This window comes from Gigantopelta aegis, chromosome 13 (assembly GCF_016097555.1).
Source record: "Gigantopelta aegis isolate Gae_Host chromosome 13, Gae_host_genome, whole genome shotgun sequence".
Lineage (NCBI taxonomy): Eukaryota > Metazoa > Mollusca > Gastropoda > Neomphalida > Peltospiridae > Gigantopelta > Gigantopelta aegis.
This window is the reverse complement of record NC_054711.1, coordinates 268956-294830: the sequence shown is the minus strand read 5'-3', so window position 1 is coordinate 294830 and position 25875 is coordinate 268956. Positions and strand designations below refer to the sequence as shown.

Genomic DNA, 25875 nt, shown 5'->3' with positions numbered 1-25875 from the left:
TGATACATCCAGTAGAAAGCTCAATTTAATAATAAAGTATAGTTTTTGGTGTAACACAAGATTTTAAACAGATAGTTACAACATTTGTCATGGATAAGTCCACTTTATCTATTATGTATCCATTTCACTTATTTATTCATAACACCCATGGTAGGCATTCAGTATATATGGGTATACACTGTGTATTGGCATAATGATGGCTCAATATGATACAACCAGGTACATGATCCAAAATCAGTTGCATTTGGGATATTTTGATTTTCCCACCGCTTACATAATTGTGAGTCAGCTAGAAGTGTTTCAGGATAAATCTGAGAACCAAGATCTAGTGTTTGAAACAAATTTGGTCAGATATATTTTGTATCTAATTAAAATCAAGTGTAATCATTGCATCAATGTAGTAAACTCCTGTCTATTTCTTGTTACATAATTAATGTTATTCATGCTATATCGTTTGTTTTTATATCCCATGTACACATGAAAGAAAAACAGCTGTAATATTAAATTAATTGAATCAGTTATCTGATAGGTTTCTCTGGTGTTGTGGTAACATATCTTTATAATGTGGTAACGTATATGGTGCAAGACTTTTTTTTAAAATTCACTTTGTATAATAATAATAATAATACATATATCGGTCGATAGTGTACGTACCATTGATGTAATTTCTTTTGTACTGGATTTTACTTTACTCATTGAAATTAATTTTAGTTTGACAGTGGTTAAAATATGGGCAGAAATCCTACAGAGAACGAAAAATAAAAACCATGAACGATTCCAATTTGATCAGTTTATGCACCTGCTGATTAATACCACTGTTTAGAGAAATAAAGTCCATGTACAGTGAAGTTACCTGCTGTCCAATCTACAGTATATGATAGATGGATAGCTATATATACTATTGAGACATCTGGCTACAGTGAGGTACATGTATGTCATCCATGCAATTGATGGGTACCGCTTGCACTCTGTTCAGATATACAACACAATGTTGTGAAACAGCCGCACTTCAGATCATGAGGTTGAGTCGGCTGCAGTTGGTCAGTGTGGCATTGCAACCAGATAATGAGAATCCAAATAATTTCCACCTTGTGTGGGGGATTTGGTGTTTGCCATGTATGGCAATGATTGCTACATTGGTTAGGTTGTACAGACTGATCTAAACAATATGGATACATGCATACCCTTCATATCATCTGTTTTGTACTAAAGACATCAACAATGCATACTTCTTTGTTACTGAAAGACACTGTGTAACGTATATGTTGTTTGCTATACTGGGTGCTGTGTTGTATATTAAGTTATTTTAGAAAATATGGCTTCCAAGATGCAGCCGTGTCAGATTGCGTTCACTAAGACATCTATCTATCAAAATAACAATGATCTACATTTTACAGACCTCATTTTGTTTTTTTGTCTATATTTGAAATGCACACTTAGTGGAGAATGGGCCTACATATAGCACCCAAAACACTTGAAGTCAAAACGGAAATGAGCTACCATTGCACCAGAGCCATCTATGTATATCATAAATGTTAGTTCATTGCATGTGGTTATGTCATACTAATGTATAGTTGACAGTGGAATAGTGTAGTCTTGGATCTGCTTTTCTAACATTGCTGCTATACATAATCATCTTCAATGTGGAGACTTATCTTTGTGATAATTAAATCTAAAATAAAAAGGCTGGGAAAAAAAAGAAATATTTTTACCAAAATATTTTTAATGAAAGTTGTGCATATATTTGGAAAAGTACATTCTGGCCGAAATTGTATACGGCAAGGTAAGTCTCCACAGCTATGGATGATACAGGGATGTTTTACATGCACAGACAAGTTGTTTCAAAGAATAAAGACAGTTCAGATGTTTGAAATATTACTAGCTGAACTTTGAACAAATAATGTTTGTAAAGTCTATTAATCTGTTGCCCATCTTTATGATTGCAGAACTAGTACAAATTTAAACACAGACGGGAGTAGAAGGTTATACCAGACTTCATCTGTATACAAGTATTGTTATATTAATTTTGAAACCATAATCTTTATATTCAGCATGTAGCTTTTACATGTAGTAAAATACAACATAATGGCGGCATAATAAAGCCTAATGTTTTCCACAATGACCACAATAAACATTTGTAGTTTTTATAGCTAGACAATATTAACAGTAACCGGAACACTTGGAAAAAAAAAAGTACACACATATATATATGTATTGCCACAATATGTCGATTATGGTATCTGGAGTTGAAGGCACTGCTATTGAGAGTGGCAGGAGGCCCTTGTATACAATACAAAATCATGGATATCAGACAGGGAGAAATGGAAAATTCAGGGGAAATACCCGGAATTTTAAATTGAAAATTCTGTCGGTACTCTGGTTGTTAATTAGTGCTGTGGGTCAGACCAACATTCTGTGGGTACCCTGGTTGTTAATTAGTGATGTGGGTCAGACCAATATTCTATGGGTACTCTGGTTGTTAATTAGTGATGTGGGTCAGACCAACATTCTGTGGGTACCCTGGTTGTTAATTAGTGCTGTGGGTCAGACCAACATTCTATGGGTACCCTGGTTGTTAATTAGTGCTGTGGGTCAGACCAACATTCTGTGGATACCCTGGTTGTTAATTAGTGCTATGAGTATCCTGGTTGTCAGTTAGTGCTGTGGGTACCCTGGTTGTCAATTAGTGTTGTGGGTCAGACCAACATTCTATGGGTACCCTGGTTGTTAATTAGTGCTGTGGGTCAGACCAACATTCTGTGGGTACCCTGGTTGTTAATTAGTGATGTGGGTCAGACCAACATTCTATGGGTACCCTGGTTGTTAATTAGTGCTGTGGGTCAGACCAACATTCTGTGGATACCCTGGTTGTTAATTAGTGCTATGAGTATCCTGGTTGTCAGTTAGTGCTGTGGGTACCCTGGTTGTCAATTAGTGTTGTGGGTCAGACCAACATTCTATGGGTACCCTGGTTGTTAATTAGTGTTGTGGGTCAGACCAACATTCTATGGGTACCCTGGTTGTTAATTAGTGTTGTGGGTCAAACCAACATTCTGTGGGTACTCTGGTTGTTAATTAGTTCTATGAGTATCCTGGTTGTCAGTGTGCTGTGTGTCAGACCAACATTCTATGGGTATCCTGGTTGTCAATTAGCGCTGTGGGTACCCTGGTTGTCAATTAGTGCTGTGGGTCAGACCAACATTCTATGGGTACTCTGGTTGTAAATTAGTGCTGTGGGTATCCTGGTTGTAAATTAGTGTTGTGGGTATCCTGGTTGTCAAGTAGTGCTGTGGGTATCCTGGTTGTCAATTAGTGCTGTGGGTACCCTGGTTGTCAATTAGTGCTGTGGGTACCCTGGTTGTCAATTAGTACTGTGGGTACCCTGGTTGTTAATTAGTGCTGTGGGTCAGACCAACATTCTATGGGTACTCTGGTTGTAAATTAGTGCTGTGGGTATCCTGGTTGTAAATTAGTGCTGCGGGTATCCTGGTTGTCAATTAGTGCTGTGGGTACCCTGGTTGTCAAGTAGTGCTGTGGGTATCCTGGTTGTCAATTAGTGCTGTGGGTACCCTGGTTGTCAATTAGTGCTGTGGGTATCCTGGTTGTCAATTAGTGCTGTGGATACCCTGGTTGTCAATTAGTGCTGTGGGTATCCTGGTTGTCAATTAGTGCTGTGGGTACCCTGGTTGTCAATTAGTACTGTGGGTACCCTGGTTGTTAATTAGTGCTGTGGGTCAGACCAACATTCTATGGGTACTCTGGTTGTAAATTAGTGCTGTGGGTATCCTGGTTGTAAATTAGTTCTGCGGGTATCCTGGTTGTCAATTAGTGCTGTGGGTACCCTGGTTGTCAAGTAGTGCTGTGGGTATCCTGGTTGTCAATTAGTGCTGTGGGTACCCTGGTTGTCAATTAGTGCTGTGGGTATCCTGGTTGTCAATTAGTGCTGTGGATACCCTGGTTGTCAATTAGTGCTGTGGGTATCCTGGTTGTCAATTAGTGCTGTGGGTACCCTGGTTGTCAGTTAGTGCTGTGGGTATCCTGGTTGTCAATTAGTGCTGTGGGTCAGACCAACTTTATTATCGGTTTTACTGTCATTAGCTTGGTTAATATCAAATAATAGTTAGTTAGGATGTTGTTTTAATATGAGGAGTTGTCAATGATTTTCCGTCACATTACTAGGTTCTACAACAAGCCTTTGCCAGGTGTGTGAACGTGTTGAGTCAGTCGAGCAAACCCGATGACATGGCTGTCCACGTCTGTACGAACATTGCCAAGTGCTACGCCGTTGCAGCGCAGTTTGAGGGCTGTCGAGAGAAGATTCAAGAAACATCGACAATCATCAAAGATCTCTGTAGAATATTGTATTACAAAGTAAGTCTTTTTATTGCAGGTCTTTTTGAATAAATTATTAAATTGTGTGTCTTTGAATAAATTATTACTACAGTGTTTTTTAGTGTCGGACCTCTGAATAAATTATTACTACAGTGTTTTTAGTGTCAGACCTCTTTGAATAAATTATTACTACAGTGTTTTTAGTGTCAGACCTCTTTGAATAAATTATTACAAATTATTACTACAGTGTTTTTAGTGTCAGACCTCTTTGAATAAATTATTACCCAAATTAAATAAAAATGCATGAATTTGAATAACAACATTTATTCATTCTAATAACACTGGCAACAGCTACACATGTATATAGGATTGTAAATGAATCACTACACATTTATTCATTCTAATAACACTGGCAACAGCTACACACATATATAGGATTGTAAATGAATCACTACACATTTTTACATGGATTACAACTAATTTTGCGGATAGAATGATGGAAATACTTGGTCAAAAGGTTACCATAATTCGCCCGATTATCTCTCGTTTTTTTTACCAAATTTGAAGAGTTGTCCCCCTTTTCCCCTGTCTCGTATGCTTATGCATTTGTGAGTGTGTGTGTTTTTTCAGAATCTGCCCAGCCTGTGCTGCGTGGTATGTGACAGTGTGGGAAGGTTTTGTGTCGACTTCTGGCTCCAGACGAACCTGCACCAGGCCGGAGTTCTCTGGCACCTCCTCATCTACCTCTTCAACTACGACTATACGCTGGATGAAGGCGGGGTCGAGAAAAGTGGCAGCACAAACCAACAGGTCGGTCAGAGTAGATCACATCTACATGTAGTCTAGCACCAACCAACAGGTCGGTCAGAGTAGATCACATCTAGATGTAGTCTAGCACCAACCAACAGGTCGGTCAGAGTAGATCACATCTACATGTAGTCTAGCACCAACCAACAGGTCGGTCAGAGTAGATCACATCTAGATGTAGTCTAGCACCAACCAACAGGTCGGTCAGAGTAGATCACATCTAGATGTAGTCTAGCACCAACCAACAGGTCGGTCAGAGTAGATCACATCTACATGTAGTCTAGCACCAACCAACAGGTCGGTCAATAGATCACATCTACATGTAGTCTAGCACCAACCAGCAGGTCGGTCAGTAGATCTCATCTACATGTAGTCTAGCACCAACCAACAGGTCGGTCAGTAGATCTCATCTACATGTAGTCTAGCACCAACCAACAGGTCGGTCAGAGTAGATCACATCTACATGTAGTCTAGCACCAACCAACAGGTCGGTCAGTAGATCACATCTACATGTAGTCTAGCACCAACCAACAGGTCGGTCAGTAGATCACATCTAGATGTAGTCTAGCACCAACCAACAGGTCGGTCAGAGTAGATCACATCTACATGTAGTCTAGCACCAACCAACAGGTCGGTCAGAGTAGATCACATCTACATGTAGTCTAGCACCAACCAACAGGTCGGTCAGTAGATCACATCTACATGTAGTCTAGCACCAACCAACAGGTCGGTCAGAGTAGATCACATCTAGATGTAGTCTAGCACCAACCAACAGGTTGGTCAGAGTAGATCACATCTAGATGTAGTCTAGCACCAACCAACAGGTCGATCAGAGTAGATCACATCTACATGTAGTCTAGCACCAACCAACAGGTCGGTCAGAGTAGATCACATCTAGATGTAGTCTAGCACCAACCAACAGGTCGGTCAATAGATCACATCTACATGTAGTCTAGCAGCAACAAACAGGTCGGTCAGTAGATCACATCTACATGTAGTCTATATATGATGTAGTCTTAGTCTATGTGTAGTCTATACATGTTGTAGTCTATACATGATGTAGTCTAGTCTGTGTGTAGTCTATACATGTTGTAGTCTATACATGATGTAGTGTCTATGTGTAGTCTAGTCTAGGTGTAGTCTATACATGTTGTAGTCTATACATGATGTAGTGTCTATGTGTAGTCTAGTCTAGGTGTAGTCTATACATGATGTAGTCTAGATGTAGTCTATACATGATGTAGTCTAGGTGTAGTCTATACATGATGTAGTCTAGGTGTAGTCTATACATGATGTAGTCTAGATGTAGTCTATACATGATGTAGTCTAGGTGTAGTCTATACATGATGTAGTCTAGATGTAGTCTATACATGATGTAGTCTAGGTGTAGTCTATACATGATGTAGTCTAGATGTAGTCTATACATGATGTAGTCTAGATGTAGTCTATACATGATGTAGTCTAGATGTAGTCTATTATACATGATGTAGTCTAGATGTAGTCTATTCATGATGTAGTCTAGGTGTAGTCTATACATGATGTAGTCTATACATGATGTAGTCTATACATGATGTAGTCTAGATGTAGTCTATACATGATGTAGTCTAGGTGTAGTCTATACATGATGTAGTCTATACATGATGTAGTCTAGGTGTAGTCTATACATGATGTAGTCTAGATGTAGTCTATACATGATGTAGTCTATACATAGTGTAGTCTATACATGATGTAGTCTAGATGTAGTCTATACATGATGTAGTCTAGGTGTAGTCTATACATGATGTAGTCTAGGTGTAGTCTATACATGATGTAGTCTAGTCTAGATGTAGTCTATACATGATGTAGTCTAGATGTAGTCTATACATGATGTAGTCTATACATGATGTAGTCTAGATGTAGTCTATACATGATGTAGTCTAGATGTAGTATATACATGATGATGTAGTCTATACATGATGTAGTCTAGTCTAGATGTAGTCTATACATGATGTAGTGTCTATGTGTAGTCTATACATGATGTAGTCTAGTCTAGTTGTAGTCTATACATGACGTAGTCTAGTCTAGTTGTAGTCTATACATGACGTAGTCTAGTCTAGATGTAGTCTATACATGATGCAGTCTAGTCTAGTTGTAGTCTATACATGATGTAGTCTAGTCTAGATGTAGTCTATACATGATGCAGTCTAGTCTAGATGTAGTCTATACATGATGTAGTCTAGGTGTAGTCTATACATGATGTAGTCTAGATGTAGTCTATACATGATGTAGTCTAGATGTAGTCTATACATGATGTAGTCTAGATGTAGTCTATTATACATGATGTAGTCTAGATGTAGTCTATTCATGATGTAGTCTAGGTGTAGTCTATACATGATGTAGTCTATACATGATGTAGTCTAGATGTAGTCTATACATGATGTAGTCTATACATGGTGTAGTCTATACATGATGTAGTCTAGATGTAGTCTATACATGATGCAGTCTAGGTGTAGTCTATACATGATGTAGTCTAGGTGTAGTCTATACATGATGTAGTCTAGTCTAGATGTAGTCTATACATGATGTAGTCTAGATGTAGTCTAGTCTATACATGATGTAGTCTAGGTGTAGTCTATACATGATGTAGTCTAGATGTAGTCTATACATGATGAAGTCTAGTCTAGATGTAGTCTATACATGATGTAGTCTAGTCTAGATGTAGTCTATACATGATGTAGTGTCTATGTGTAGTCTATACATGATGTAGTCTAGTCTAGTTGTAGTCTATACATGACGTAGTCTAGTCTAGTTGTAGTATATACATGACGTAGTCTAGTCTAGATGTAGTCTATACATGATGCAGTCTAGTCTAGGTGTAGTCTATACATGATGCAGTCTAGTCTAGGTCTAGTCTATACATGATGTAGTCTAGTCTATGTGTAGTCTATACTTGATGTAGTCTAGTCAAGGTATAGTCTATACATGACGTAGTCTAGTCTAGATGTAGTCTATACATGATGTAGTCTAGTCTAGATGTAGTCTATACATGATGTAGTCTAGTCTAGATGTAGTCTATACATGATGTAGTCTAGTCAAGGTATAGTCTATACATGATGTAGTCTAGTCTATGTGTAGTCTATACATTATGTAGTCTAGTCTAGGTATAGTCTATACATGATGTAGTCTAGTCAAGGTATAGTCTATACATGATATAGTCAAGTCTATACATGATGTAGTCTAGTCTAGTTGTAGTCTATACATGGTCTAGTCTAGTCTAGGTGTAGTCTATACATGATGCAGGCATCGAAATAAGTTGAGAATGGTCGTTCAGGTGTTTTGTTCTCGACAAAAATTTTAAGAATGGTAGTTTCGTTTCCGAATGTAAACCAGGCAATGCATTCCAGACTTCTGCGTTTCATTTTCTGGTAAGAAATTGCATCGATGTGCAATTGTAAGCTATAATAGTCATTCCGCATTTAAGCAGCGTCCACTAGATGAATTTACTTCCGCGTTTCGTTTTCTCATACGAAATTGCACCGATGTTTGTGTGCACTTGTACAGTTGTAAAGCAATTTCGGCAATCTGCGTTTAAGCAGTGCCCACTAGATAAATTTACTTCCAGATAAGAGGAATTCAATTCTAACTTTCATATAGTTGTGGTAACCTATAGGTCACCGGCTATATTTTGTGGGAACCTGTAAATGGGTTACCAGACACAATGCTTATTTCGATGCCTGATGATGTACATCAGAGGTTGAAAGTTAATTTGTTTTACCACTATCCCAAAGGAATAGTGAATTTCGAAAAACACTATTCCGTCTTAAAATGTACTATCCCTTCAATTATTAATGTACCACTAGTTTTCCTGACTGCTACGTCACCCTGTACAACATTGCGTAATGAACAATTGTTTATATACCAGTCGATGCTGCGTACTAGCTGAATTACAAATGAACTCACTCCAAACATTAGTCTCGATCAAAAAGATGTTTATTTGTACCGGTAAGTGCCTGAGAAAGGTCTTAGTAGCGCGAAGATTTGTTCTGCAGAAAAATGTAGCTGAAGAAAAAGCGTAAGTGGAATAGTCGCAGGCGATTTTCGGTATTTCATGCTTTATTTTCACATTCATGATGGAATATTGGAAGAATTGTTTTACTATTCCATTTTGAAATTTACTATTTGCAGAATAGCGTAAAATTCGACCCCTGTACATGTATTCTAGATGGTCTAGTCTACCTCCAGGTGTAGTCTAGATGTAGTCTAGTCTACGTCCAGGTGTAGTCTAGATGGGTTCTAGATATAGTCTAGTCTATGTCCAGGTGTAGTCTAGATGTAGTCTAGTCTATGTCCAGGTGTAGTCTAGATGGGTTCTAGATGTAGTCTAGTCTACCTCCAGGTGTAGTCTAGATGGGTTCTAGATGTAGTCTAGTCTATGTCCAGGTGTAGTCTAGATGTAGTCTAGTCTATGTCCAGGTGTAGTCTAGATGGGTTCTAGAGGTAGTCTAGACTACGTCCAGGTGTAGTCTAGATGGGTTCTAGATGTAGTCTAGTCTATGTACAGGTGTAGTCTAGATGTAGTCTAGTCTACGTCCAGGTGTAGTCTAGATGGGTTCTAGATGTAGTCTAGTCTACCTCCAGGTGTAGTCTAGATGTAGTCTAGTCTACATCCAGGTGTAGTCTAGATGTAGTCTAGTCTATGTCCAGGTGTAGTCTAGATGGGTTCTAGATGTAGTCTAGTCTATGTCCAGGTGTAGTCTAGATATGTAGTCAAGTCTACATCCAGGTGTAGTCTAGATGGGTTCTAGAGGTAGTCTAGACTACGTCCAGGTGTAGTCTAGATATAGTCTAGTCTATGTCCAGGTGTAGTCTAGATGTAGTCTAGTCTACGTCCAGGTGTAGTCTAGATGGGTTCTAGAGGTAGTCTAGACTACGTCCAGGTGTAGTCTAGATGGGTTCTAGATGTAGTCTAGTCTATGTACAGGTGTAGTCTAGTCTACGTCCAGGTGTAGTCTAGATGGGTTCTAGATGTAGTCTAGTCTACCTCCAGGTGTAGTCTAGATGTAGTCTAGTCTACATCCAGGTGTAGTCTAGATGTAGTCTAGTCTATGTCCAGGTGTAGTCTAGATGGGTTCTAGATGTAGTCTAGTCTATGTCCAGGTGTAGTCTAGATGTGTAGTCAAGTCTACATCTGGGTGTAGTCTAGATGGGTTCTAGAGGTAGTCTAAACTACGTCCAGGTGTAGTCTAGATATAGTCTAGTCTATGTCCAGGTGTAGTCTAGATGTAGTCTAGTCTACGTCCAGGTGTAGTCTATGGGTTCTAGAGGTAGTCTAGACTACGTCCAGGTGTAGTCTAGATGTAGTCTAGTCTACCTCCAGGTGTAGTCTAGATGTAGTCTAGTCTACATCCAGGTGTAGTCTAGATGTAGTCTAGTCTATGTCCAGGTGTAGTCTAGATGGGTTCTAGATGTAGTCTAGTCCATGTCCAGGTGTAGTCTAGATGTAGTCTAGTCTATGTCCAGGTGTAGTCTAGATGGGTTCTAGATGTAGTCTAGTCTATGTCCAGGTGTAGTCTAGATGTAGTCTAGTCTATGTCCAGGTGTAGTCTAGATGGGTTCTAGATGTAGTCTAGTCCATGTCCAGGTGTAGTCTAGATGTAGTCTAGTCTACGTCCAGGTGTAGTCTAGATGGGTTCTAGATGCAGTCTAGTCTACGTCCAGGTGTAGTCTATATGTAGTCTAGTCTACGTCCAGGTGTAGTCTAGATGGGTTCTAGATGTAGTCTAGTCTATGTACAGGTGTAGTCTAGATGTAGTCTAGTCTATGTCCAGGTGTAGTCTAGATGTAGTCTAGTCTACATCCAGGTGTAGTCTAGATGTAGTCTAGTCTACATCCAGGTGTAGTCTAGATGTAGTCTAGTCTATGTCCAGGTGTAGTCTAGATGGGTTCTAGATGTAGTCTAGTCTATGTCCAGGTGTAGTCTAGATGTAGTCTAGTCTATGTCCAGGTGTAGTCTAGATGGGTTCTAGATGTAGTCTAGTCTATGTCCAGGTGTAGTCTAGATGTGTAGTCAAGTCTACATCCAGGTGTAGTCTAGATGGGTTCTAGATGTAGTCTAGTCTACCTCCAGGTACAGTCTAGATGTAGTCTAGTCTACCTCCAGGTGTACTCTAGATGTAGTCTAGTCTACGTCCAGGTGTAGTCTAGATGGGTTCTACATGTAGTCTAGTCTATGTACAGGTGTAGTCTAGATGTAGTCTAGATGTAGTCTAGATGTAGACTACATCTAGGTGTAGTCTAGATGGGTTCTAGATGTAGTCTAGTCTACGTCCAGGTGTAGTTTAGGCTGTAGGTTGTTTTATCTGCTCTTTTTTTTTTACATCAAAAGTTTGATGTTTTGTCTTGGGGATTTTACATCAAAAGGTCTGTGTTTGTTTTTTTACATCTCATTCAATAGTTTCATAGATGTTTTGTTTGTTTTATTATATAGATAGTTGTTTGATAAATGTTTTGTGCCTTTTGCATTATAAGTTCTTTAATAGATGTTTTATCTGTTTTTACATTGATAGTTTGATAGATGTTTTATCTGTTTTTACATTGATAGTTTGATAGATGTGTTATCTGTTTTTACATTGGTAGTTTGATAGATGTGTTATCTGTTTTTACATTGATAGTTTGATAGATGTTTTATCTGTTTTTACATTGGTAGTTTGATAGATGTGTTATCTGTTTTTACATTGATAGTTTGATAGATGTTTTATCTGTTTTTACATTGGTAGTTTGATAGATGTTTTATCTATTTTTAAGGAAGTAGCGAATGAGCTTGCAAGGCTCAGTGTGTGGGCATGTGCCAGACTGGGTGGTTACTATGACAACAAAAGCCCCCATTCTAGTCCTGACAATCCAGCTGTGAAGAAGTCCTTGATGGCAATGCTGACACCATATTTGGCGCAAAAACTATCCAATGAAAACACAGCTGAGGTATGTAAATTGTGATGTTTGTGTATCCTACTGGTGATTTCCACTTAAAAACTATCCAATGAAAACACAGCTGCGGTATGTAAATTGTGATGATGTTTGTGTATCCTACTGGTGATTTCCACTTAAAAAACTTTATTTATGTAAATTGTGATGTTCGTGTATCCTACTGGTGATTTCCACTTAACCTTTAGACTACTGGATTAATTTTGAACAAAAACCACGTTGAGTGGGTACAAGTTTATAATTTTTACTCACATATATTCACTTAAATGTTTCATAAATACATGAAATAAAGTTCAAAAAGGAATCGGTAAGTATTATTTTTGTGTCTTTTTTTGTAATTTTTATTATTTTAGATCGGCTAATGGTGATTAAAATTAGGCAAAAAATCGAAAAAGTTGCGTTTACTTACGGGCATTTGTGGCCAGCTGTCCAGTATTTATGTCCATTATTCCCGATAACAGTGGTTTTCTGACCAGAATTTTTTTTTAAACCCGAACTACTATTCATATTACAATATTTGGTAATTTTCGTTGTTGGTAAAACGATCAAATTTATTATCAAATTAGCTGTTACAATCAGCTATCGATCCCTGAAAATTACCGCGACGTGCCGCCATTGTTGTCAAGCGAAAATATTTGCCGAAAACCACTTTTTGAACTCAAAATTTCAAGGTATTTTCAATTGAAAAAATCAAAACAAAAACCACCATTTTGAAAAAAAATCTTTTTTCTTTAATTATATTTCCGTTTCCGGTGAGTGTCGTGTGCAAAGCGGCGGGAAATATGAATTGGGGAATGCACTGTATACAGTGTACAGTATATCAATTGACGTGACGTCGGGCGAGATATCTCGCCTGCAGTAGTCAGAAGGTTAAAAACCTTTATCTATGTAAATTGTGATGATGTTTGTGTATCCTACTGGTGATTTCCACTTAAAAACTATCCAATGAAAACACAGCTGAGGTATGTAAATTGTGATGATGTCTGTGTATCCTACTGGTGATTTCCACTTAATTAAAAACCTTTATCTATGTAAATTGTGATGATGTTTGTGTATCCTACTGGTGATTTCCACTTAAAAACTTTTATCTATCGATTTTCAGTATCCAGTGTTCTCGCTGCTCCATTTAATCGGGGCAGCCTGCACCACTATTGCATTTTGCCGCCCTCCTTTATTTTTCTGCATCCCTCTTTATTTTCCCACACCTTACTACTATACTTTACAGCACCTTACAGCACCTATCTCCACTATTTCCAAATACACACATTTGTTTCTCACACAAAAATAATCATCATTCTGCACACTGGACATCAAAGGAAACAAGCCGCGGTGTGTGTATGAAAAATAATCATCATTCTGCACACTGGACATCAAAGGAAACAAGCCGCGGTGTGTACGAAAAATAATCATCATTCTGCACACTGGACATCAAAGGAAACAAGCCGTGGTGTGTGTATGAAAAATAATCATCATTCTGCACACTGGACATCAAAGGAAACAAGCCGCGGTGTGTGTACAAAAAATGATCATCATTCTGCACACTGGACATCAAAGGAAACAAGCCGCGTTGTGTACGAAAAATAATCATCATTCTGCACACTGGACATCAAAGGAAACAAGCCGCGGTGTGTACGAAAAATAATCATCATTCTGCACACTGGACATCAAAGGAAACAAGCCGCGGTGTGTGTATGAAAAATAATCATCATTCTGCACACTGGACATCAAAGGAAACAAGCCGCGGTGTGTGTACAAAAAATGATCATCATTCTGCACACTGGACATCAAAGGAAACAAGCCGCGGTGTGTGTACAAAAAATGATCATCATTCTGCACACTGGACATCAAAGGAAACAAGCCGCGTTGTGTGTACAAAAATGCAACTGACGAAAAACTTCAGTAGCTTACGACAGTTACTGTAACTTAATTTAACAGTCTTTTTAACAACCTCTATTTTCTCCCATACCTGTATCCATTTGTTTGTTTGATACATGCAATAAATGTTATATTTTAGTGGAGCAATGAAAACATTTTATTTGTTATCGACTCGACAATCTCTGACTGAAAAACCACTTATTTGGTGCCAAATCTGTCACGTGATCACCAATTCTTTATAAAATATTATAAACTTTTAATTTTTGGGGGGATATCACCGCTTATAAAAACGATGGATGTGGTAGTGTTTATAATTAAAATAATTTATCTTGAGTGCCAAATAATATACATGTATACACTGCCTTTCCAGTTGGCGATTTCAAAGCGATCGATTCATTCGATGAAGATGGAAATAAAATGAAGCAAAAAAAGTTTTAATCCCATATTAGGGGATCACTTTACAAACATCTTTATTGTTTTACATATATCCTGAAATATTTATCAAAATAATATTAAAACTTTGATCGGTTCATCAAAACCGGAATTGCCCGTGAGTGTCACACCGACAACTGTCACAACATAAGTCAGCTTGTATTTCCTATCATCTTTTTTGTACCAAATAATGAGAGGCAAAATAATGAGAGGCAAAATAATGAGTATCTCTTTCCACAAAGTTGATCAACCAACACACGACGATATATGGTAACCAAGCTTTCCCTTTTTTCTTCTTTTTTTTCCGTTTTTTTTTTTTTTCCTTTGAAGGGTGTGGTGCTGCGATGCCACCCTCTTAATTTTCACCCAATGAGAACACTGAGTATGACTCTCCTGTGAAATAATTTAAAAACCTATATCTTTTTTCATTATGACTACTATGAAATAATTTAAAAACCTTTATCTATCTTTTTTCATTATGACTATACTACTACTGTGAAGTAATTTAAAAACCTTTATCTATCTTTTATTCATTATGACTACTGTGAAATAATTTTAAAACTTTTATCTATCTTTTTTCATTATGACTACTGTGAAATAATTTTAAAACTTTTATCTATCTTTTTTCAATATGACTACTGTGAAGTAATTTAAAAACCTTTATCTATCTTTTATTCATTATGACTACTGTGAAATAATTTAAAAACATATATCTTTTTTTCATTATGACTACTGTGAAATAACTTTAAAACTTTTATCTATCTTTTGTTCATTATGACTACTGTGAAATAATTTTAAAACTTTTATCTATCTTTTATTCATTATGACTACTGTGAAATAATTTTAAAACATATATCTTTTTTTCATTATGACTACTGTGAAATAATTTTAAAACCTTTATAATTTTTCAGTATGGCTCTACTGTGAAATAATTTTAAAAACCTTTATCTATCATTTTTCTGTATGACTACTGTGAAAGTGTTGTTGATAATTTCAGTTGTTTATTTAAACAGGATTGTAAAATGTTGTTGATACTTTCAGTTGTTTATTTAAACAGGATTGTAAAGTGTTGTTATACTTTAAGTTGTTGTTTTTATTTGTACAGGATTGTAAGGTGTTGTTGATACTTTAAGTTGTTTATTTAAACAGGATTGTAAAGTGTTGTTGATACTTTCAGTTGTTTATTTGTACAGGATTGCAAAGTGTTGTTGATACTTTCAGTTGTTTATTTAAACAGGATTCTAAAGTGTTGTTGATACTTTCAGTTGTTGTTTATTTGTACAGGATTGTAAAGTGTTGTTGATACTTTCAGTTGTTTATTTGTACAGGATTGTAAAGTGTTGTTGATACTTTCAGTTGTTGTTTATTTGTACAGGATTGTAAAGTGTTGTTGATACTTTCAGTTGTTTATTTAAACAGGATTGTAAAGTGTTGTTGATACTTTCAGTTGTTTATTTGTACAGGATTGTAAAGTGATGTTGATACTTTCAGTTGTTTATTTGTACAGGATTGTAAAGTGTTGTTGATACTTTCAATTGTTTATTTAAACAGGATTGTAAAGTGTTGTTGATACTTTCAGTTGTTGTTTATTTGTACAGGATTGTAAAGTGTTGTTGATACTTTCAGTTGTTTATTTAAACAGGATTGTAAAGTGTTGTTGATACTTTCAGTTGTTTATTTGTACAGGATTGTAAAGTGTTGTTGATACTTTCAGTTGTTTATTTGTACAGGATTGTAAAGTGTTGTTGATACTTTCAATTGTTTATTTAAACAGGATTGTAAAGTGTTGTTGATACTTTCAGTTGTTGTTTATTTGTACAGGATTGTAAAGTGTTGTTGATACTTTAAGTTGTTTATTTGTACAGGATTGTAAAGTGTTATTGATACTTTCAGTTGTTTATTTGTACAGGATTGTAGAGTGTTGTTGATACTTTCAGTTGTTTATTTGTACAGGATTGTAAAGTGTTGTTGATACTTTCAGTTGTTGTTTATTTGTACAGGATTGTAAAGTGTTGTTGATACTTTCAGTTGTTTATTTGTACAGGATTGTAAAGTGTTGTTGATACTTTCAGTTGTTTATTTGTACAGGATTGTAAAGTGTTGTTGATACTTTCAGTTGGTTTTTTGTACAGGATTGTAAAGTGTTGTTGATACTTCCAGTTGTTGAAACTGCTGAACAGCAACACAGAAAATCCCTATTTGATCTGGGACAATGCGACAAGAGCTCAGCTTATGGAGTTTCTCACAGACCAGCAACACAGAATGATCAAAACCGTAAATATGATTTTTGCACAAAATTGTCTTTCATCTTAATCATTAAACAGTAGGCCTAATTTTTATTTTGGGAGAGGCTAAAACCACTTAAACATACAGTGTACATGCATTCTTCGCAACCCCAGATCCTGTGAGGAAAATGTTTTTTTTTATATCTATGCATTTGTGTTTTTATCTTTTGTTTTTTGATAATTGTAATATATATATCTATAAATGTATAGCCTCATTTACTTGTTTCTTTATTGTTCTAAGACATGTGTAGTGGTTTTATTTTAGTTTAAATTGTTATTTTTGTTCTGAAGAGATATTTTTCATTTCACTATGTGTTCCTACAGTGTCTTGAGTTTTCTGCATTGTAAGAAGGTCACAAATAATAGACCCTTCATAACAACTGAAATTACTGGACCAGTGAATCTGTGTTTGTCAGATGTTCACAAATAATAAACCCTTCATAACAACTGAAATTACTAGACCCAGGTGTATCTGTGTTTGTCAGACGTTCACAAATAATAGACCCTTCATAACAACTGAAATTACTGGACCAGTGAATCTGTGTTTGTCAGACGTTCACAAATAATACTCTTTATAACAAATGAAATTACTGGACCAGTGTATCTATGTTTGTAAGAAGTTCACAAATAATAAACCCTTTATAACAACTGAAATTACTGGACCAGTGTATCTATGTTTGTCAGATGTTCACAAATAATAAACCCTTTATAACAAATGAAATTACTAGACCAGGTGTATCTGTGTTTGTCAGACGTTCACAAATAATAGACTCTTTATAACAAATGAAATTACTGGACCAGGTGTATCTATGTTTCTAGTGGCTTAAAATGGATTTTACCTTCCAGTTAATTTCATACATATGGAAACAAAATTTAAAAGATTTAGAATAAAAAGTAGAATAAAACTTCAGGCTACTACACAAACACAATAAGACCTGAAGAAAACTGCATATTCTAAACGGACGGGCAGCCATTTGAATTGCTGAAAGGTTTTATTAGTGGGACATACGTTATAATGGCAGCCAACAGAAGACATGCTCGGACACATCATTTTTAATACGTATTTCTCTTTTTACAGGGAGAATGTGATGAATTATATGTTATAATGGCAGCCAACAGGAGACATGCTTGGACATATCAGTACTAATACGTATTTCTCTTTTTACAGGGAGAATGTGATACATATGTTATAATGGCTGCCAACATGAGACATGTTGAACACATCAGTACTAATACGTATTTCTCTGTTTACAGGGAGAATGTGATGAATTATATGGTGCTCAGTTTGTGTTTGACATTCACGCAAAAGAACTGATAGTGGGAGAAATATTTGTTCGCATTTATAATGAACAGTCAACTTTTCCTCTTGAGGTAGTGTTATATTTATAATGAACAGTCAACTTTTCCTCTTGAGGTAGTGTTATATTTATAATGAGGTAGTGTTATATTTATAATGAACAGTCAACTTTTCCTCTTGAGGTAGTGTTATATTTATAATGAGGTAGTGTTATATTTATAATGAACAGTCAACTTTTCCTCTTGAGGTAGTGTTATATTTATAATGAACAGTCAACGTTTCCTCTTGAGGTAGTGTTATATTTATAATGAACAGTCAACGTTTCCTCTTGAGGTAGTGTTATATTTATAATGAACAGTCAACTTTTCCTCTTGAGGTAGTGTTATATTTATAATGAGGTAGTGTTATATTTATAATGAACAGTCATCTTTTCCTCTTGAGGTAGTGTTATATTTATAATGGACAGTCAACTTTTCCTCTTGAGGTAGTGTTATATTTATAATGAGGTAGTGTTATATTTATAATGAACAGTCAACGTTTCCTCTTGAGGTAGTGTTATATTTATAATGGACAGTCAACTTTTCCTCTTGAGGTAGTGTTATATTTATAATGAACAGTCAACTTTTCCTCTTGAGGTAGTGTTATATTTATAATGAACAGTCAACTTTTCCTCTTGAGGTAGTGTTATATTTATAATGGACAGTCAACTTTTCCTCTTGAGGTAGTGTTATATTTATAATGAACAGTCAACTTTTCCTCATGAGGTAGTGTTATATTTATAATGAACAGTCAACTTTTCCTCTTGAGGTAGTGTTATATTTATAATGAACAGTCAACATTTCATCTTGAGGTAGTGTATGTTATTCATCCTTTGCTGTTATGAATAAGTTATGAATAATTTCTGAATATTTAATGATAACGTTTCTAATCAGAATTGATTACTTAATTTCTGAATATTTAATGATAACGTTTCTAATCAGAATTAATTACTTAATTTAAATGAATAGGTTTTGACATTAATGATGGACCATGAATGAAATTATATTTTATTTTTATGCGAATGCAGAACCTTTACATTTAAAAAATATCAGAATAAATGCTTTTGGTAGGAAGCTAGTAATGTGCTACTTGGCAGGGGGGCGCGACCTAGCTCAGTAGTAAAGCATTCACCTAATGTGTGGTCGGTCTGGAATCGATCCCCATCAGTGGGCTCATTTGGCCTTTTCTCATTCCAGGCAGTGTATATCATATATACCTGTCTGTGGGATGGGGCATATAGAAAATTCCTTTCTACTAATGAAAAAATGTAGCAGATTTCCTCTCTAAGACTATAAGTCAAAATTACCAAATGTTTGACATCCAATAGCCGATGATTAATACATCAATATGCTCTAGTGGTGTTTTTAAACAAAGCAATTTAACTTTGTGCTACTTTGGGACAAGCCTTTGTGATGATGTCTCTTTTCTTGCAGAACCCGAAAGGCTTCACAATTGACTTGCTCGACTACCTGGGATCCCAGGCTCAGGTGGGTCAAATGATTTCACTTCTATTTACTTGATTAGCTTATTTTAGGTTTTCTGGGGGTTTATTTTTTTATTTTAAGGGACCCCGAAAATTATTGTCCCCTCTCAACGAGTTGTTGAGAGATATAATATGTACATACGAATGTACATATGTACAATGCAGTGTCTACATTCTGAAATGACGTTTCAACAGAAAGGCAAGTCTGCACTGGGTGGTAATGTGATGATGGTGATGAAGATGATGATGATGATGTTTGTTTTTATTTCTTGCAGTATCTTCATTCTCTGATGATGCTTCAACAACAAGGCCAGTCTGCACTAAAAGCAGACCAGGCTGTCAGACTGTCCAAAGTGGAGATGGCTCTCGAAGCTTTGTGCAATGTTATTAAAAACAATCCAGGTAATTTGGGATTTTACACATTTCTCTAATGATATCAAGAGATGTTAAAAACAATCCAGGTAATTTGGGATTTTACCCATTTCTCTAATGATATTAAAAAGACTGTGCTGAGTTTGCTGGCATTGTAATGTGTTAACTAACAGAGCCTTTTTAGTCCAACCAGAGGGGACTATGGGTTTCGTCTGTCTGTCCGTCCGTCTGTCCCACATATAGTTTTCAGGGGTGCAGAAATCGAAAATATTTCACTAGCCCTCCGGGCCAGAACCAACTAAAATGTACTAGCCCACCAGTATTTCTACTAGTTTGCCAGTATTTCTACTAGTTTGCCAGTATTTCTACTAGTTTGCCAGCCCATAGATGAAAATATTATTGTTTAACAATATTGTAATATACACTTCAAATGATAGATATAAATTTGACAAAAATAGTATTAATAACACTTGGCTAACACTTTGTTGGCCAAGTGATCAACATCATATGGCAAACAAAATTTAAAAAAACACCACCCCTGCCCCCCCCCAGCACCCCCACCCCCCACGCCCGAAACCTTGATCGCCCGTCGGATTAGTAGTTGTATTGTTTATCTGGTCCGTCAGAATTTGTACTCTAATTTCGCTATCGGGCGAGTACTTTCTGCACCTCTAGTTTTATGGACTTTGTTTTGCAAGATATTGAGCTGAAATTTTGTGTGTAGCTATTTCATGTACAGTTATAGATCAAGTTGTAGAGTTACAGACTATTACCTATTTTTGACAGTTATAGATCAAGTTGTAGAGTTACAGACTATTACCTATTTTTGACAGTTATAGATCAAGTTGTAGAGTTACAGACTATTACCTATTTTTGACAGTTATAGATCAAGTTGTAGAGTTACAGACTATTACCTATTTTTGACAGTTATAGATCAAGTTGTAGAGTTACAGACTATTACCTTTTTTTTGGCAGTTATAGCCCTTGAACACAGGAGATACTCTAAGAACAGTGATTCACATGTTGTAATTAACATGTTTATTATTGATTCACATATTGTAATTAGCATGTGTATAATTGATTCACATATTGTAATTAACATGTTTATAATTGATTCACATGTTGTAATTAACATGTTTATAATTGATTCACATGTTGTAATTAACATGTTTATAATTGATTCACGTGTTGTAATTAACATGTTTATAATTGATTCACATGTTTTTATTCAGAGCAAGGACAATGTTTTTGATTGCTCAAAATGAAACAGCATTATACACTTTTACTTGTCCACTGGACAACCATTTATTTCAAACACTGTAATTAACATGTTTATTATTGATTTGCATGTTGTAATTAACATGTTTATAATTGATTCACATGTTGTAATTAACATGCTTATAATTGATTCACATGTAATTAAATGTTTATAATTTAATCACATGTAATTAGCATGTTTATAATTGATTCTCATGTAGTAATTAACATGTTTATTATTGATTCATATGTAGTAATAGCAAGTTTATAATTGATTCACATGTTGTAATTAACATATTTATAATTGATTCACATGTAGTAATTAACATGTTTATAATTGCAGGTGTGGAGATTCAGTGTATTGGCCACTTCAAGCTGCTGTTTGCTCTTCTCCGCTTAGAGAACTGTATCAGACTGCAGCGGTCGGCTCTTGAGGTAATCACACAAATAAACTAAACAAATTGTTACATACATCATCAGGCTAAACCTAACACTAACCCTCTTGAGGTAATCACACAAATAAACTAAACAAATTGTTACATACATTGTTATTCAGGCTAAACCTAACCCCTAACCCTCTCGAGGTAATCACACAAATAAACTAAACAAATTGTTACATACATTGTCATTCAGGCTAAACCTAACCCTAACCCTCTCGAGGTAATCACACAAATAAACTAAACAAATTGTTATATACATCGTCATTCAGGCTAAACCTAACCCCTAACCCTCTCGAGGTAATCACACGAATAAACTAAACAAATTGTTACATACATCGTTATTCAGGCTAAACCTCACCCTAACCCTCTCGAGGTAATCACACAAATAAACTAAACAAATTGTTACATATATTGTTATTCAGGGTTAGGGTTAGCACATATTCAAATATCCGAACTATACAATAATCTGATATCCAATTAAGTGGATTTGACTGTATATTGTAATAACATTCTTTCTGCTTTTTGTTCCATGACTGTTTATTCTAATGACGTGACTGTTGATTCTAACAACATGACTACTGATTCTAACAACATGATTGTTTATTCTAATGACATGACTGTTGATTCTAATAACACGACTGCTGATTCTAATAACGACATGACTGCTGATTCTAACGACATGACTGCTGATTCTAATCACATGACTGCTGATTCTAACGACATGACTGCTGATTCTAACGACATGACTGCTGATTCTAACGACACGACTGCTGGTTCTAATATCAGGACTGCTGATTTTAACGACATGACTGCTGATTCTAACGACATGACTGCTGATTCTAACGACACGACTGCTGATTCTAATATCAGGACTGCTGATTCTAACGACATGACTGCTGATTCTAATGACATCGCTGCTGATTCTAATGACATCGCTGCTTGTTGTAATAAAGACACTATGTTCTAATACCTGATTTTCATAACATCACTTCATGTTTTAGTAAAATGTGTTTGGTTCTGACATCGTCACTTAAGGTTCTAATAGCACCACAAGGTTATAATATGATGTTTTTTTTCATGGTTTTGGGTTTTATAAAATAATTTGATATTGTACTAACAGTTTCAGGGTTTATATACTGTACTTCAGGTAACATTACTTAGTTTTAATAACATCACTTTGTTAAAACTCTTTGCATTCTGCTGGCAGCAAATGTTGCACAATGTCACATCTCTCAGGGAAACTGCCAACAAGAATTTGCTGCCCAGTGCAAAAAAGACCTTAATTTAATCTAAATGTAAATGCCTGTCTCTAGACTTGCATACTAATAACTAAAATCATTGAAGCCTATCCAAGACATTTTAAATTACTTTACCACTGGCAGAGAATAGGGTAAGTATATTTTTAAAATATTTTTAGCAGCAAGCAAAGTGTTAATAACATGATTTCTGGTTCAAATAACATTACTTAAGGTTTTAATTACAAGTTAGGTTCTCGTTTTAATAACATGGTTTTTTATTTTAATAACATCATTTTTCGTTTTAATAAACCTTTCTTTGTAAAATAACAGGATTCCTGTCTAAAATAGCATGTTAGGTTCTCATTAGTCAAGCCTGGTTTGAATAACATGACTTGTGGTTTATATAACATTACTTCAGGTTTTACCAACATATTTGATGTTTTAATACATTCCTTCTGGCTATAAGAACGTGACATCAGGTTTTATTAAAGGGACAGTCCTGAGTTCGTTGCTATTGCTAAGATGTTGCGGACTACCAGAGACGTTTCAAGGACAACAAATTTGAATTAAATACATCTTCCTTCATAAAATATCAGTGTCTGTATATTTAAATGTGTTTCTATCATCCCAGTATTGAACTAGTTGAAACTTCATTTCGTTTCCCAATATATATTTTTTCGTACGTACGAAATTGTTGGGAGACCAAATTCAGCTTGGGCTACATACAAATAATGGGACAAGAGGAAACGTTGAATATACAGACACCTCTATTCTAAAGAAGAAACAATATTTAGTATGTAATTTTAGTAGTTAAAATATAAGTCGGAACATCTTACAGTGGCAACAAACTTAGAACTGTCTTTTTAATGTCATTTCATGTTAGATTCTTTTCAATAACTAGGTTTTAATAACAACTTCAATTTATTAACATCAGTTTGGAGTTTAATAACAGAACAATGTGGGTTTTTTTATATTTATGATTGTTATCACCTGCTTTAGTTTGGAGTTTAATAACAGAACAATGTGGTTTTTTTTTTTATTTATGATTGTTATCACCTGCTTCAGTTTGGAGTTTAATAACAGAACAATGTGGGTTTTTTTAAATTTATGATTGTTATCACCTGCTTTAGTTTGGAGCTTAATAACAGAACAATGTGGGGTTTTTTTAAATTTATGATAAATAAATCAATGTGCTCTAGTGGTGTTGTTAAACAAAACACACTTCTTGTTGTAGGATGTAGCTCAGTGGTAGGGCACTCACCTGAGGGAGGATAGGTTACAATATCAATCTCACTTGTTTGGATCACCCCTGCACGTGCTGTAACCTCACCGTGGTGCAGGGGTGTAACATTCTCTTTGAGAATGGCCAATACAGCACACATTGAAGTTTAGAGTAAAAGTCAGTATCTATCTGTGATATTTGTATTTGTATTTTTGCACAGTTCTTTACACTGTTTTTATTTATATCTTGAATTTTTCTATTGATTTTGATCATCACCTTATTTGTTTCCATTACCATAGTTTGACACCCAATAACCGATGTGTTTTTCGTGCTGGGGTGTCGTTAAACATTCATTCATTCATTCATTCATTGTTGGGATCAGGTTTTCCCAGTATCAATCTCACTTGTTGGGGTCAGGTTTTCCCAGTATCAATCTCACTTGTTGGGATCAGGTTTTCCCAGTATCAATCACACTTGTTGGGATCAGGTTTTCCCAGTATCAGTCACACTTGTTGGGATCAGGTTTTCCCAGTATCAATCACACTTGTTGGGATCAGGTTTTCCCAGTATCAATCACACTTGTTGGGATCAGGTTTTCCCAGTATCAATCTCACTTGTTGGGATCAGGTTTTCCCAGTATCAGTCTCACTTGTTGGGGTCAGGTTTTCCCAGTATCAATCTCACTTGTTTGGTTGGGGTCAGGTTTTCTCAGTATCAATCTCACTTGTTGGGATCAGGTTTTCCCAGTATCAATCTCACTTGTTGGGATCAGGTTTTCCCAGTATCAATCTGACTTGTTTGGTTGGGGTCAGGTTTTCTCAGTATCAATCTCACTTGTTGGGATCAGGTTTTCCCAGTATCAATCTCACTTGTTGGGATCAGGTTTTCCCAGTATCAATCTCACTTGTTGGGGTCAGGTTTTCTCAGTATCAATCTCACTTGTTTTGTTGGGGTCATGTTTTCTCAATATCAATCTCACTTGTTGGGATCAGGTTTTCCCAGTATCAATCTCACTTGTTGGGATCAGGTTTTCCCAGTATCAATCTCACTTGTTTGGTTGGGGTCAGGTTTTCTCAATATCAATCTCACTTGTTGGGATCAGGTTTTCTCAGTATCAATCTCACTTGTTGGGATCAGGTATTCCCAGTATCAATCTCACTTGTTGGGGTCAGGTTTTCTCAGTATCAATCTCACTTGTTTTGTTGGGGTCAGGTTTTCTCAATATCAATCTCACTTGTTGGGATCAGGTTATCCTAGTATCAATCTCACTTGTTGGGATCAGGTTTTCCCAGTATCAATCTCACTTGTTGGGGTCAGGTTTTCTCAATATCAATCTCACTTGTTGGGATTAGGTTTTCTCAGTATCAATCTCACTTGTTGGGATCAGGTTTTCCCAGTATCAATCTCACTTGTTGGGGTCAGGTTTTCTCAGTATCAATCTCATTTGTTTTGTTGGGGTCAGGTTTTCTCAATATCAATCTCACTTGTTGGGATCAGGTTTTCCCAGTATCAATCTCACTTGTTGGGATCAGGTTTTCCCAGTATCAATCTCACTTGTTTGGTTGGGGTCAGGTTTTCTCAATATCAATCTCACTTGTTGGGATCAGGTTTTCTCAGTATCAATCTCACTTGTTGGGATCAGGTTTTCCCAGTATCAATCTCACTTGTTGGGGTCAGGTTTTCTCAGTATCAATCTCACTTGTTTTGTTGGGGTCAGGTTTTCTCAATATCAATCTCACTTGTTGGGATCAGGTTTTCCCAGTATCAATCTCACTTGTTGGGATCAGGTTTTCCCAGTATCAATCTCACTTGTTGGGGTCAGGTTTTCTCAATATC

At 36.1% G+C, this 25875-nt stretch overlaps 1 protein-coding gene across 1 annotated transcript in view; it reads left to right on the top strand.

Annotated features, from left to right (window-relative positions):
• Positions 1-25875, top strand: part of LOC121387469 (dnaJ homolog subfamily C member 13-like) — a 179263-nt gene that overhangs the window by 108245 nt on the left and 45143 nt on the right. Inside the window, exons 39-46 of the mRNA XM_041518594.1 lie at positions 4180-4371; positions 4963-5142; positions 11923-12096; positions 16567-16680; positions 17946-18062; positions 19461-19514; positions 19786-19912; positions 21483-21574. Coding sequence (XP_041374528.1) covers positions 4180-4371; positions 4963-5142; positions 11923-12096; positions 16567-16680; positions 17946-18062; positions 19461-19514; positions 19786-19912; positions 21483-21574 — 1050 coding nt within the window. The remainder of the gene's footprint in view (positions 1-4179; positions 4372-4962; positions 5143-11922; positions 12097-16566; positions 16681-17945; positions 18063-19460; positions 19515-19785; positions 19913-21482; positions 21575-25875) is intronic.